Raw genomic sequence first — 15273 nt, forward strand, 5'->3', positions numbered from 1 at the left:
TGGTAAATCAGGAAAAGGGGGACAATGGTATAGTGAGGAGGGATTCGGACTTTGGGGGTGAACTGCTTGGATATACTCATGTCGATTCTCAGGAATGAAAAAACAAAACCCACAACAAAGGCAGAGTTGAGTGGCTGCAAGGGAAACGTGATGATCCTTGAGCTGAAAATATCTCCTGTCCAACCCTCAGTGTGAGCAGTTTGCTGACCTCTGCTCTAGGCAAATATACTTATATTGGTCATTGCAAAATATTTCTTAACCCAAATGGCAGCATACTAATAAATTGCATTGTCCCTGAGAGCAAATCTCAGAGCCTGTTCCATATCAATACTATAATAGCATTAATAGGTAGGGAATCTCAATGTGATTTGAGATGTGCTGGTGTGAGATGGAGACTTATTACCTGTGGGGAGATGCCCCATAGGCCTGGGCTGAAGCTCAGGGCCTGGAGAGGGAGAGTGAGGGACACCTGAAGGGGGGTTCCAGGCCCAATCTCTCACCTCTGTCTACAGGTTTCCTTTTACAGAAATGAAGGGCTGTGTCCTGAGCACTATACAAAGTCAAGTACACTGAGTGCGAGTGTTGACAGGCTGATGTAAAGGCAATGAACAGGACACGTGAACACAGCACCTGAAGACACAGGGAGGACTAAAGGCAGTTCAGCGACCTGCTTGTGTTAGGCAGAGGTAGTGTGGAAGGTAAAAGCTGCTGGGCGATGGGTGTTTGTTGAGGGCCTACTGTGTGCCGACTGCTTTATACTGCTTTGTCAAAGCAGTTAGTATCTGAGGTGGTGTCATAAGCCACAGGAGGAAACTGAGGCCCAGAGGGACGTAGTTGTATTTTTTTTCTTAAGATTTATTTATGCATACAAGAGCTGGGGTGCAGGCCAGAGGTGTGGGGGGTGGTGAGAGGATTCACCAGAGACAGAGTGGGGAGCAAAGCAGGTGGATCTACTGAAATACACTGTTGAGGGGAGCAGTGGGCGAGACAGGAGAGGTCTGCTGTGCCATGTGGGTCAGCTCCCTGGCTGTCTGGGGATCGAACTCATGCTACAGTGGCTGCTGATAACTTCATAGTGCTGACGCTTAACCCCTTAAGCCACGAGGGAGGTCCCCCCCAGTTGTATCTTTTTTTCAAAGATTTATATAAGAAGTGGGGTATAGGTCAGAGGTGCGGGAGGGTGAGAGAATTCACCAGAGACAGAGTGGGGAACAGAACAGGCAGACTGACTGAAATACACTGCTGGGAGCAGCAGGCGAGAGCAGGCAGGCGAGACAGGAGAGGTCTGCCACGCCATGTGGGTATCTCTCTGGCTGGTCGGGAATTGAACCCGTGCTGCAGAGGCTGCAGACTGCTTCGTGGCGCTGCACTCAACCCGCTGCACCACAGGAGAGGCCCCCTAGTTGTATCTTAAAGCATGATTTCACCTGCCCTTCAAAGCCTTCTCTTTCCATCCATCCACCCTCGATGCCAGATCCGCTCGAGAGCCACAGCCATGCCTTGGAAGCCGTTTCATAATCCTGGCCTCGCTCCCTTACCTGCCCAAAGAGGCAGCCATCACAAGTGCTGTGGCCCCTCCTGCTCCCCCAGGCCTGATTCTGTCTTGGGTGGAGCAAAAAGGAGGGGGGGAGTCTATGAGCCAGATGCAGACTGTTGGAAGAGGAGGGCAAGTGTAGCAGTTGGTACATGTCAGGAATCCAGTCCTTAGGAGAATATAACTCCTTGTGTGGAGGAAGGTCCATTTCTTTGCTCCTAAAGTGGGCTCACCCGTCCGTCACCCTTATGGCCAGGACCCTGAGAGCCACTTGACCTCCTGGACTCCAACAGCCGCGGAAGCTCAGAGCTGGGAGATAGTGGACAGCGCTTGGCAGGTCCCTCGCGCTGTGCCTGCGGGCTCGGCTTGCCAGCTCTCCAGAGGAGCGGCAGCTAGAGGGCTGTCTGATGCTACTCAGGAGCAGGCAGGGTGGGGAGCAAGGGGAATGCGAGGGCGGGTGGGTAAGCCGTCACCCTGAGGAGCCGGGGGTGTGAGTGTGTTTATACAGGCCTCGGCCAACCTGCAGTTTCAGATTTCAGACCCCGTTTTATCGGAAGACTTTCCCTGGGTTTCGGTCAAGGCTGGAGCAGGGAGAGAGCTGACACCAGCGCCTTCCCGGAAGGCTGGGAAGTTCTGCTCTGGGCTGTCTCCCTGTCTCCTTCCTTCTTGGAGAGCTGCATCGGCCCCTGGGCAACTCTTTAGGATCTGGAGTAGTTATTGTTCCTTCCCAATCAGCGGACTGCCTCTTCCAGCTGGGTTCTGGCTTCAAGCAAGGAAGGTAAAATTTGGGGTCCTGGGGCCCTGGGCTAGGAAGATCTGGGCTACCCAAACTTTCAGGGGAGAGGATGGGGGAGAAGGATGCACCTGTTGGACAAAGATTAATACACTGTAAGAGGGATATGTGCCTGCTTGTGTGTGTGTGTGTGAGTGCGTGTTGGAGGGTGCTTCCGTTACATTTGGAGAGCAAATCTTTTACCTTCCTCTTCCTTTTCTTTATTCCCTTTTTCTTTCCTCCTAAATAAGAATGTCCTGTGAGCATCCACCTTCCTTGGGGATCTGCCCTCAAAAGGTTGGAGAGAGTTCCTGGCCTCCAGCATGTGAGCGTTTCCTCACTTGCAGGCAGGCATGGCGGAGGGAGCCTGCAGACTCGAGTCCCCTGCAAGGACGGGTCCTGAGGATCCTGAGGACTGAGGGCCCCAAGCGGCCCTGGTTTTGCTGGCGCTTGCAGACAGTCCGGGGCAGCCAGGTGTGAGCACTGCAGCTAATGTTTGGTGGGAAGTTGTGGCCAGTGTGGATTCAGTGTGGTGTCCGTGTGGAATTGGTTTGAGCCAGTCTAAAGGGATCAAAGCTGTGAGAGACAAGAGTCAGGAGCTCTTCTCAGGGCCTCAGAACTGGGCAGGGTGGAGGCCAGTGCCTGGGGGCTTGGCATGCTGCCCGAAAGCAGAAATGTGGGTGGAGAGGTGGCTGACGGTGGTGGGTTAGGCCGGCTGAGCGTGGTTTTGTCTTCCCAGGGTTTGTGTGGTGCCTCTCCGTGATCAGGAGCAGAGATCAGAGAACTGCTTTGTGTGGGGGCTGTTGGGCGGGCAGCCTGGCCCAGCTGCCAAGTGGGATTCTGCAGTCACGCCCAGTGGGCAGTACATGCCGCAGGGCAGGGTCTGTCTGGAGGGGCGGGTGGCCAGGCTGAATGGGATGCTGCAAGAGGCTGGAGTTGTTGTTTTTTTTTTCCCAAAGACTTATTTATTTATGCATACAAGAGCTAGGGTGCAGGCCAGAGGTGTGGGGGTGGGGGTGAGAGGATTCACCAGAGACATAGTGGGGAGCAGAACAGGTGGACTGACCAAAATACACTGTGCTGAGGGGAGCAGCGGGCACGACACTTGTGCTGCTCCATGTGGGTAGCTCCCTGGCCGGCTGGGGATCGAACTCATGCCGCAGTGGCTGCCCATAGCTTCACCGTGCTAAGACTTAACCCCTTACGCCACCAGGGAGGCCCTGAGCTGGGGAACTATTCGGTGGAGAATGGTGGAGTGAGCTGGAGGCAGAACGTGGAGTGGGTGGAAAGGAATAAGGAGAAAGGGCACAGGGAGCGCTAAGCTCTGAGACACCCCACAGCCCACCAGCCAGAGGACTTCAACCCTCAATGCAGATGCCGCCAGTATAGGTGAGGGAACAGGAGTTTGCTTCTAACATCTGGATATAACGAGATAGATGGCTGAGGGGCATTGTGGGCTGGGCAAAGTACAATAAAAACACATTTTCATCACAAGAAATTGTATAGTGCGATTGAGTCCAGGAGACAATCACAGAGCTATTTGTTTGGCAATATATTTAATGGGTTGTACGGTCTGGCAATTTTAAAAAATAGCCTGGCATTTAAAAAAATTATTTGTTACTTACATCACCAGCTACTTCCAGATAGCATTCCAGGTGCCTTTTTACGTGGCATAGACGGTGAGGTGCACAATCCGGTCAACAGATAATAGTAATGACCTCATCGTTTCACCCAGCCGTGTGGTCCTGCCCAGCTCAGGCTCACCCTCAGGGACACGCTCCACTCCTGGCTGCGTTCAGCAGCTGTTTACCAAGCCCTGTTCTCTCCTGGGGGTCGTGCTAGATCTTGAGTAAGTGGACATTGATGAGACCTAGTTCTACCCTGAGGGATCACCCTTACTAATGTAGTCCAATGAGGAAGACGGGGCAAATGTGATTCCTACGCTATGGAGGAGGGACCTGGAGCCAAGCGATGCTGACAGGCACGCGGTCAGTCAGCAGAAGGGCAGGAACTGGGATGAGGAACCAGCTCCTGAGCCAGTGCTTCCTTGTGTGTTTCTCCTTCGCCACAGTCCTGTATCCCCTTCCCCTGCCCTTCCTCCATCAGGGAATGGAAGGCAAAATGGAAAGCTGCCCCCTGCAGTGGGGTCACCCCCTGGCTCTTGGCTGTGGACTGCAGTGGCCTCGTTCGTGTGCCTGGGTCTAGGCCACCCCGCTGATTGGAGCTCACCACCCCTCACCCCGCTGTCTCTGTCTCTCAGATGATGGGACCTGACGTGGTGTTTTGCCTTCTTCCCTCCCCCTCTGGATTATCTGAACAGCCTCCCCACAATATCTAGGAACCAGCAAGGGGCTCACATTCATGCAGGAGGTTCCACAAAGAGGAAGCTGCTTATTGCACACTTGATGTTTTGAAGTTATCACCTACATTTGTTCACTTCTGTGTACTGACGCAGTGTGTTCGCAGAGCCAGGAACAGTGTGCATGTCCGCATTCCCCATGCTGTCCACTCAGGTTTCCTGCAAAGGTCAGAATCCCTAAAACTGAGTTTTTCTCTTAATGTTTAGGTCTCAACTTAAAAGGGGCATAGAGAGGGGCCTCCCCGGTGGCGCAGCGGTTGAGCGCTGGGTTGCGAAGCTGCCCATGGTCTCTGCAGTGCCGGTTCGATCCCTGGCTGCTCCCCGGCCACCGGAGGAGGGTCCCGCATGGCGCACAGACCTCTCCTGCCGCCCACTGCTCCCCTCAGCAGTGTACTTAATCCATCTGCCTGTTCTGCTCCCCGCTCTGGCTTTGGTGAATTCTCTCACCCTCCCGCGCTTCTGACTGTACCCAGTGCTTGTATAAATAAATAAAAATAAATCTTTAAAAAAAAAGGGGGGGCATAGAGAGGTGATCTGAGGATCAACTGTTGTCTGTAATAGTTTTCACCAGTCTGTGAGGTGAAATGAGAAAAAGAGGAGAGACAGACTGACTTGTTTTTAAAAAGCAAAATGTATCCCGTTTAAAGGATTTCTTTTGGGGGCAGGAGATGTGCAAAAATATTTATTCTGAGGTTAGTGTTTTCTTGTTCTTTTCCTGAGCTGATGGTGAAAGTAGATGGTAGTTGGGCTTTGAAAATGTCCTTATTTGGCAAAATAAAAAGTTGGCAACCTTATATTGGTTCCAAGTTTCAGTTTTTGAAATTTAACTGGTCCATGAAAATCCCAAAATCTTGCCTCTAGGCAGAACCTTCTCCAAACAGATGAGAATCTCACTAATAAAAACCCTTTAGGGCAGATTCCTGAAAAGTTGAATTCTGATCTTGTCACCATTGTTATTTCCCTGTGGGTCCTCAGACAGAGTGAGCTCAGTCTGAGCCTTGGTTTCCCCAAGTTAAGGTTGTGGGGCTTCATACCTCCTCTGGATCAGCATGAAGGATGTGCTCTCACTTCCTCTTCCACTTTGTCTTGAGTGCCTTTGAGGGGCTCTGGGACCAGGCCTTGCCAGCTCCTAGCCCCACAGACTTCATCTCCTAGACTGGGGATCTGTGGATTGGATTGTGGGAGCAGCGGGGGGCATATTTACATTGGAGGTCTTAGTACTCAGTGTTAATAATTTGGAAGAAACACCTTCTTAACCAGATGGTCAAGAGTGAAAGACATTAAAAATTTCCCTATCAGGGCCTCCCCGGTGGCGCAGCGGTTGAGCGCTGGGTTGCGAAACTGCGCGCGACCTCTGCGGCGCCGGTTCGATCCCCGGCTGCTCCCCGGTCACCGGAGGAGGGTCCCGCATGGCGCGCAGACCTCTCCTGCCGCCCGCTGCTCCCCTCAGCAGTGTGCTTCGGTCCTTCTGCCTGCTCTGCTCTCTGCTCTGGCTCTGGTGAATTCTCTCACCCTCCCGCGCTTCTGACTGTGCCTAGTGCATGTATAAACAAAACAAACAAACAAACCAGCAAACAAATAAATAAAGCATGCCTCTATAAAAAAAAAAAAAAAAAAAAAAAAAAAAAAAAAAACAAAAAAATTTCCCTATCAGTGTTTGAAATGGCAGCTCCTCTAAGCTCTCAAGAATATCAACTGGCGCTTTTCTGAATCTGGAAGCTCCTGGAGGCATCAGAGTGTCTGAGTCTCCACCTTCTGAGGAGTCGGGCCTGGAATAGCTACAAGCATGTGGGGATCCCCAGCAGCCCCAGCTGCCAGGCTGAACCACGTGGCTGGGTGTGCACATGGGTGCAGACTCGTAGGAGAGAAAGCATTTAGGGAAAAATCAGTTTGAAATCACCCTGGAAATGGAACTAGATGCTCTTTTTGAGATTCATTCTGGGCCTTTTTTTCCTGAAAGCTGACGCCTCCAAGCTTTGTGGGAGGGAATTATCTGATTTTCCATCCCATGTTCTTGTTCTGAAACCAGAATCCTCCTACCCTAGGAAAGCAGTGGAGGTTCTGCTGAGGCTGTTAAATTTGAAGAAATGGGTACAGGCCCTCAAATTTTTCTGGGTCAGAGATAAGTAGGCCAAACATTAAGGAAACAGGGGAGCCATAGTCGAGGCTCTTAGCTGAGCCCCCAGTCTAGGTGTGTGAGGTTTTCCTCTTTTGGAAAGTGAGGGGTTGTTACAGCATGAGGCCCTTAAGAATGGACTACAGGGAAGCCTGAACTGTGACTAACAGCAAACAGCACAGACCCATTCAGACTAATGTGGTGGTGGTGGGGGGATCAATGGAAAAGGTTTGAGAATGTCAGTGAAGGATCCCTGCCCCACCAAGGACAACCATTGACCCTCTGTACTCCATCTGGTGGCACCACTGGGCCTGGAGCAGGTGCATGACTGTGACAGGGCGGTGGCTGTCTTAGCCCCTCTGGTCACCAGCCATGTGGCTTCCCCCTGAAAGGTTGTGAGGGGGATTTTGTCTCAAGTTTGGATAGGGTGGGAGGCATCCAAATTCTTGGAGATTAGGTCTCTTATAAGGTGTTTAAGTCAAAAGGGCTGAGGGGGTTCATCACTTAGCATGGACTTTTCTGACTAGAAAGGTCAGCAAGGACATGGCTGGGACTTTAAAGGTGTCCCATCCTCGTCATGGTGAGGAGCAAACCCAGGACCACCTTTGTCATCACCGACTACCAGTCCCTGTCTGGGCCTCGATTCCTCATCTGTCCATGAGGGTTTGATCACCAGCCTCCGAACTTTGGTTCTCTACTTGTCAGCCAGCAGGGCCCTTCCCAGAACTCCAGGCTGACCTGGCCACTGCCTCTTTCAGAATTGCTGCCCAACAATTGTGTGTCTATTGGAAAAGTGGCTGGACATGGCAGGACGACACAGGTGTTCCTGAGACAGCAGCTCAAGGGTCAGAGCCCAGAAGCCCCCTTGGGTGACTGTGCCTCAGAAGGGGTTGTTTCCAGTCCCTCCATCGTCAGTTGGTCTCTAAAATGTACAGCTAGATCGCAAGTTCGATCCCCAGCCAGGGAGCTGACCCACATGGCGCAGCAGACCTCTCCTGTCTCGCCCGCTGCTCCCCTCAGCAGTGGATTTCAGTAGATCTGTCTGTTCTGCTCCCCACTTTGTCTTTGATGAATCCTCTCACCCTCCTCCCTACCTCTGGCTGGCACCCCAGTTCTAGTATGCATAAATAAATAAATCTTTAAAAAAAAAAATGTATGGCTAGAGCCGAGTTATCTGAGAATAGGAATTGCCTAATCCTGCTCCCAGGTATTGGCCAGAGCCCGTTTCCCATTTTAAAAGTCTCCTGGGGCCATGAAAGGCATCAGGAGAAACGCGCCAAGCGCCAAACCCGTTCCTCTGCGTGCTGGGTGTGTTTGCCTCTCACCCAGCCTGTGGCATCCTGGTCGGCTCAACACAGGAGTCTCTTTCTCCCTTTAGCCTAGTGCCCTACACACTTTGGCCCCCTGCATCCCTGGATTTTCCCTGCAGTGCATTTATTCCCCTGGGAATGCCTCTAGGGCACAGGTAGCACAGATGAAGCTGTGGGGTGGTGGGGGGAAAGAGGCTGGCGGTCCAACGAGGAAGGGAGCTGGGAGGCATGTTCGGAATCTTCAGACATGTCTACACCTGAAGATCCAACCAAGTAACAAGACCAAGCGGCCTCTCAGCTCTGTTCAAGTGGAAAAGCAACACATTCTCATGGACTGATGGGCTGGTCTTGGGCTCTTTCCCCTGCCCCATGCCAACTTGCCTTCCAGGGAGTCAGTTCCAGGCTGTAGGAACCCAGGGACCCAGCAGAGACCCAGACTGTGATGGGCAAGAACTTGGAACTGATGTCTGCTCTTTGCTTGAATAACTCTGGAGGCCCAGCTGCAGCCCCATCTCCAGGGGGCAACACAACCACCCCACTGCTCATCTTCTGAAACCCCATTCCCTGGGGCATATACTGGGCATCACGTAAAACCTTCAGCAGGGTCTGGGCAGCTCCAAAATCAAGCACATTAATATTTCTGTAGCAAGACTTACCTACAGAATCACATAAGTGGGATAAAGAGGCTATAAAGAGTCCCATGCCAGTTCAGGTCACTGGTTGGTGCTAACTGGGTTAGTCTTGTTGAATTTCTAGCCAATTGAGGTAGGAACACACACCTTTCGATTTTCTGATGTTTGAAGATTTGGAAATGCCACCAAGACTCTGCGGTCCTATATGGTCCTAAGAGGTGGGTATTCATTTTTCATCTTATAGATGAGGAAGTTTGGGTGCAGAGAGGATGCCTAGCTTGCCTGAGGCCATTCAGCAGATAGATAGGTGACTGAGCAGGGATCCAGCCCGGGTCTGGCTGCCTCCAGAGCCAGGCTACTTCCTCTGAGTTCTGGCACATTTTACTCTCCAGGCGTGAGGGCGGGGAGTTGGGAGTGGGGCTGGGAAGCTCCGGCTTTGGCATCTTTCCCGTAAGGGAGGCACTTTCTGCACATCTGATAGGGATCATTCATTGGCTTGTTCTTATTTCTACATTGATTCCTGGGGTCCCAGAAGGCAAAAGGCTCAGGAGAGAGGAAGCGAAAGTTCAGTCAACTTTGTGGCTTACAAACAGAATCCAGTTGGCTTTGTGGGGGCTGTCAGCGCCAAGAACAAACGGGGTCAAGCTGGGTTGAGTGAGAGAAGCATCATCTGTAGTGGAAATAACCCCTGTGCAGAAGCAAAGGAATGCAGGATTTGACTTCCTGCCTCCCGCCCACCGCCTGGCGGCGGTGGTCCCGCCTCAAGTAGGGACCAGCCTTGAGAAAAGGGCGATCTGGAAGGATCATGAACCCCAGATGCAGATGGGAGTGATGTGCAGCTGAAGTGGAGAATTCAATTAGGGACTCTCACTGGTCTTCATTAGTGATGGGGAAAGGTCAGAGGAAGTGCTAATTCAATCTGCTGAAGACACGCCACGCGCTTTTAGTACTTGACTGGAAAGATGGATATTGGTCAGTTGTCTTGGCAATGGCGTAGATAAGCTCCCCGCCCCCTCTCCCGCCAAGTGCTCTCGTGGCCGACCGTCACTTCCAGGTCATCGCTAAGTCAGGCAAGATGTGGACCCTTACTGCTCAAGCGCTGGCGACCACGGGAGCCAGTCACAGGTGAGTCTTCCCAGCACACGGGCCGCTGCCCTGGTGGGGGAGCAGCCTGTGTCGTGTCCTAGGCTGGGAAGACGCCCATTGGGAAGGGCAGGGCAGTTGCCATGGGAACAAGGAACAGCTGCTCCAGCCAACTAGAGAACAGATGGGGAAAGAATATTCTTAAAGGGACCACTAGCTCATGGAACTGGCACCAGGGCAGTAGGTTTCTCTGAAGAAGACAGAAAGGGGCAGATCAGACCCTTGGCCTGAATGAACCGTGGGGCTCAAAGGCGGCACGGGGGCCACATTTGCTTTGGGAAGTGCAGGTGAAAGAAGATAAGGCGTCTCTCCGCTGAATAATGGCTGTCCTCGGGGAACAAGGCTCAAAGCTGGAACAGCTTGTTGGCCACTGCCTCAGAGCTCCCCATGGTGCCCCAAGGTGCTTGCCCCCCACCTTCCTCAGGGAGCTCAGCTTACCTTGGGGCACCATCTCTTCTGTTTCTGGTTCCCTCCTGAGCATCCCGGGAGCTTTCTAAGCGGGGGAGCAGCAAATGTTTCCGAGTTCTCTGAGCCCCAGCTTCTCCAGGTCCTCTCAGAAGGCCTGCTCTCCAGGCCAGGAAGGCCCCGCTGCCCGTGGCCAACCTCCCCGTCCTTTCCCTCCCTTTTGTCTTCCTTCTCTTCCTCATACCAACCAAGTATGCTGAGTCTGGATGAGATGCTGGGTCCTCCAGGAACCATCTTGTCCTTCTTCCTGGTATTAGCTAGGACCTCTGAGTTTGCATTACTAAAACTACTCAAAGCAGCTTAAACACCAAAGGGCATTATAGGGCTCAGAGAAGTGGGTGGCCCACAGGAGCAAAGCAGAGCCAAGAAACTGGATGCCACAAGTGTCTTCTCATTTCACTCCTTTCTGTCCATGCGCTGGTTCCAGTCTTTTTTATTTTTTTTAAAGATTTATTTATTTATGCATACAAGAGCTGGGGTACAGGCCAGATGCATGGGGGTGAGAGGACTCACCAGAGACAGAGTGGGGAGCAGAACAGGAAGATTGACTGAAATACACTGCTGAGGGGAGCAGCAGGCAAGACAGGAGAGGCCATGTGGGTATCTCCCTGGCCAGGGATCAAACTTGTGCTGCAGAGGCTGCGGATAGCTTCATAGTAATGCACCTTAACCCCTTGCATCACCAGGGAGGCCCTGGTTCCAGTCTTTTTTCTCCCTGCTGAAAGGCGTCTCGGCTTCCTGGCCAGTGGGCAGGGTATAAGGATGGCGTCCAGCAGTTCCCTGTGTGCGTGCCACCTGGAGAAGGGGGGACTTCTTTTTTTCTCTCAATCCCAAGTCCTGTCCCTGGGGAGGGACTGTGGCTGAGCTGGAATCAGGTAGCCACCCCTCTAACCAAGAGAGCGGTGCCAGGTTAACCACTGTTAACTACGTGATAGGGAGTGGGGGGCAGTTTCCAACACACTTATCCCTTCTTGGGCCTCCATGTCTGGAGAAGTTTGACTTGGAGAGTTTTACACACCCCCCATCTCTCCTGTTCAGCTCTTTCCTGCCTGACCTTGGGGACCAGCAAGGCGTTGTAGGGAGCGGCAGTGTGGCTGAAGGGGCCGGGCCCGGCTGTGGTGTCACTGCCATTCCCCATGGGTGGCAAAGGCGTGGAACCTGAGCCTGGGAGGCCCCCACCCTACCCACATTTAAAACTCTATCCTTTTAGCAAAGTCCTTCATAAAAGGTCTTATTGTCCCATCAGACACGAGGGAGTCAACTTCTGAAAGTCTCGCAGTTGGGAAGCTCATCCCGGTTTCTAAATTCAGTCTTTCATAGTGTAATTGAATCCATTGTCCCTCATTCCATTTTGGGCTCAAGACCAGGGCCGATGCCCACCATCTTGTTTAGGTTAGGATCGAGTTAGTGCCTGTGAAATCATCCCCTTGCGGGAGCAGACAGGGCCCAGGCCGGGGTACACGGCATTTCTGGTTGCCTGCTGTCCTTCATCCAAATGAACCCGGAGGAGAGCAGAAACTCACTGAAGGGTCAATGGTGGGTGCTGTCATGGTGCTACCCCTGGGTCGTTATGCCTCCTTCCAGCCTAGCCCCCCGTCCCTCTCACCATCCGGTCATGCCAACATGGTGCTGGAGGAGGGAGGCCCCTCTTGGCTCTGCTTTGTGGGAGGTGTGGGAGGGGAATGGATTGTGAGTACTTTGCTCTATCCTGCCTGGCTTCCCCGGAGCCTGAGAGGTGGGGTGTCTCTGAGGGGAGGCGAGGGAGGGCCTGTAGGGGCCTAGGAGCTGGGCTATTTCTGTAACACAGAAAACATCTGCAGCCAGCCGCAGACAAGGTCAAACTCTGGGCGCAGGGCTGGAATGCAAGGGGCCAGGCAGCAGGGAAGATGTGGTTTCACCCCTTCTGGTAGTTTGGAGGGGTCCTTCAGTGCCCTCTGGGGAGGTGGGACTACCTGCAGCAGTGCGTGGGGTAGGGAGGCCCTCAGGCCCTGGTGGTGAGGATGACAGGGTGGTGGTGCCTGGGAGGGACTGGAGGTGCGAAGTCCAAAGAAGCCCAACTACCAGCTGCGCTGTGCTGAGGGGGAGAGGAATTTAATTTCAAGTTGTGGGGCTCTAATTCATGCTCTCTGCCATTTAAAAAAACCAGGGCAGGCAAAGCCCTGTGTGAAGGGGAAGAGTGACAGTGGGTGGGGTAGGAAGACAATCATGGAAGTCTGGGAGCATGCCAGGGATATGCACAGGCGGGTGAAGGCACTGGGGAGCTCTGCAGCGAGCTCCGTGACCCCCTGCTCGCGCTGCCCCTCACAAGCCCTCCCCAATTTGTATTTGTAGTCTTTTTCTTCACGAAGTTCCCCCCAGTTGCATGGTTCTGGTCCCACAGACCTGGGTCTGCCATCTCTACTCATCCCTCCCTCCCTTGCTCCCTCTTCACACAGCTTCACACACACACACACACACACACACACACACACACACACACACACACACGGCCCTGGTGTCTGGGGCGACTCCCCTTGTCTTCATACATGCCTGCATGTGGTTTGGGGCTTCTTGAGTTTCTGTTTATGGATGCCCTGCACTGGCCCTGCCTTGTGGCAGAAGGGCTACCCAGGCCAGATCCGACTTCTGCTTGACCTGTGGCCACCCCCGCCTCAGCCTGTCTCCTCAGCGCCCAGATGCTTGACCCGCAGATTTGCTTTCTTCTGCTGTGGGTCCCCCCAGCTGAACCCAGACCTTTGAAATAAGGAGACCGCTCTGGATGGGAGACTAGCTTCAGGGAGGACTCCCCCAAAGAGCCCAAGGTGCTCAGCGTGCAGTGGCTGCTTTTGTCCTCACTCCAGGAGCAAGGTGTGTCCCGTGTCCTGTCCAGTGGCCCTGGGCAAACTCATGCTCACATTATGCAACTGGTCAGGTGCAGGTGAGTTTTCTGGTCAATTCTCTCTGCCTGGTGATGTCTCCTCTACAGTTAACTTGCTTTTTAATGTCCAGGAGTGATATGACATGGAAAAAAATCCACCTCCCATTCGGATGTGAGCCAGGTACAGACCTTGCTCCCATCTGAGATTCTCTGTGCTGCTTATCCGGGTTCCTAAGGCTAGTGGACAGGGACTGCCTTGTGCTCACTTGATCTGAGGTGGATGGTGGCTTAAAGGTGTTACAAAGTGGGCGTAGGAATCGTGGGTGCTGTCATCACAGACCTCTGCTTCAGGAGCGATTATAAGCATCCATCTTTATGTGTCAAAGGGCTGAGAGGTTTTATAGTCAAAATTACACTTTTGCTTCCTGTGAGTGAACAGTCCAAGGCAGAGACAAATGATAAAGATGACCTTGACGTTTATAGAACATTCCTAGGCGCCAGGGCCCTCCTAAATTCACTATAATCTCATTTAATCCCATAACAAACTCATGAGGTAGGTGCCCATGTGATCCATCTACACACTCAGAATGGAAGCGCAGAGCCGAGTCACTCACCGAAGGCCTTGAGGTGGTTGCTGGTGGAGCCAGGATTGGAACTGGGGCAGTCTGGCTCCAGAGCCAAAAATCTCAAGGCCAATGCAGATTCATCTCAGTAAAAATAAACTAAAGGATTAGTTTGTAGGATGAGGCATGAGAAGGGAATTTCAAGTTGCACAACCAACATGAAGTGGGAAGAGCGCCGGTTTTGGACCACATCCTGGGCTATGATCCCAGCCCCCCCATTTCCTAACTGTGTAGCCTCGGGCCCCTCACCTGAACTCTCAGGTTCCTGAGTCTGGGGCGCGGGACAGTAATACCTTTCTCGGGGTTGAACAGAGAATTAGCTGGCGTCATGGCTTGGTTGGTTGTTAATTTCCTTTTCTGTGCCTGTTGTCAAGCCTTCCTGAGGAGGAAGATTTGGGAATTGAACATTAATTCTTGTTTCAGGAGGAAAATGTCCAGCCAGTCCTCCAATACCGGACGAGATTTACTGCTGTCACCATTTCCTAGTAACCTTGCCTTGCCGCAGCCTCATGCCTGACCTGGGGACTGCGCGGGGATGCCGGAGACAGGCTGGAGGGAGGGGGTGTTTGTTTATTGCTGCTCTCAGATAGCTGTCACTCCCCCCTTCATCATTTTCCTTTTAGAAATAGTGTTTTGCATAATTACAGTAGAATTAACAAACCCAGGAAACTTAACCTTGTTATAATGCTAGTATCTACTACACAGTCCTTATTTAAATTTCGCCAACTGCACTAATAATGTCATTAGCATCCAACCCCAGACCTCCGTGTCTTTACTTGTCTTTAATCTGGAAGCGCTCCTCAGCCCTTGCTGCTCCTGCGCTGAGGATTCTGAAGATGCAGGCCCCTTCTGGTCCTTCCCGGACCTTGTCTCTTCTTCCCATCTCCTCAGTCCCACTTCCTGGGCCTCCACCTGAGCCGGCAGGCCAGGCAGGCGAGGGTGAGGTGATTGAGTGAACCTCTCTCTATTGGCACACAATTCTAAGGCACCTCCCCAAAGCTCAGTGATAGAGATAAATAATGTTTTAATGTTGTATTTTTTAAAATCAAATTGAGGGCAAAGATTTAATGAAAAACAAAATATTTCAATTTTTTAAAATTTTAAACAAAGACAGAACCCAAGTGCCGCTCGAAGCCTTGTCTAAGGCTCAGGTGAAAGGGAAATTGAGTCAGACTGGCCTGGGCTTTGCTTAACATGACATTTTATTCATCATAGATTTTTTTTGTTTTTGCATTGATTTTTATTTTCTAAGATGTTGCATTAAACTATTGTGAACCTGGATTACTGAGTTTTTGGACTGCATTTGTGCCTCCATACCCTGCAGGATGGATTCTCTTCTTCTGAGGACCCTCCTGTCTTCAGAACAAGGGAGAGAGAAGTGGGGATCCCAGCCAGAGTGGAGGAGGGAGAGGAGAGGTGCAGGGCCTGGAGCCCTCTAACAGCTTCCAGCTGCTTCCACACC

At 52.2% G+C, this 15273-nt stretch overlaps 1 protein-coding gene across 3 annotated transcripts in view; it reads left to right on the forward strand.

Moving 5' to 3' along the window:
- The window catches only part of PLEKHA6 (pleckstrin homology domain containing A6), a 116263-nt gene that overhangs the window by 46248 nt on the left and 54742 nt on the right, over positions 1–15273 (forward strand). The window contains exon 1 of one of the 3 annotated variants that reach the window (XM_054690451.1): positions 2143–2312. The exons of 1 other annotated variant lie outside the window; for it this stretch is intronic. Coding sequence is in view for 1 of the 2 variants with exons in the window: in XM_054690448.1 (XP_054546423.1) it covers positions 9799–9848 (50 nt within the window). In the remaining variant the exon portion in view is untranslated. Of the gene's footprint in view, positions 1–2142; positions 2313–6061; positions 9849–15273 lie in introns of those variants that run through there. One more of the 3 variants, XM_054690448.1, reaches the window with a different exon arrangement.

This window comes from Talpa occidentalis, unplaced genomic scaffold, assembly GCF_014898055.3.
Source record: "Talpa occidentalis isolate TD23 unplaced genomic scaffold, MPIMG_talOcc4v2.1 talOcc4.8, whole genome shotgun sequence".
Classification (NCBI taxonomy): Eukaryota; Metazoa; Chordata; class Mammalia; order Eulipotyphla; family Talpidae; genus Talpa; species Talpa occidentalis.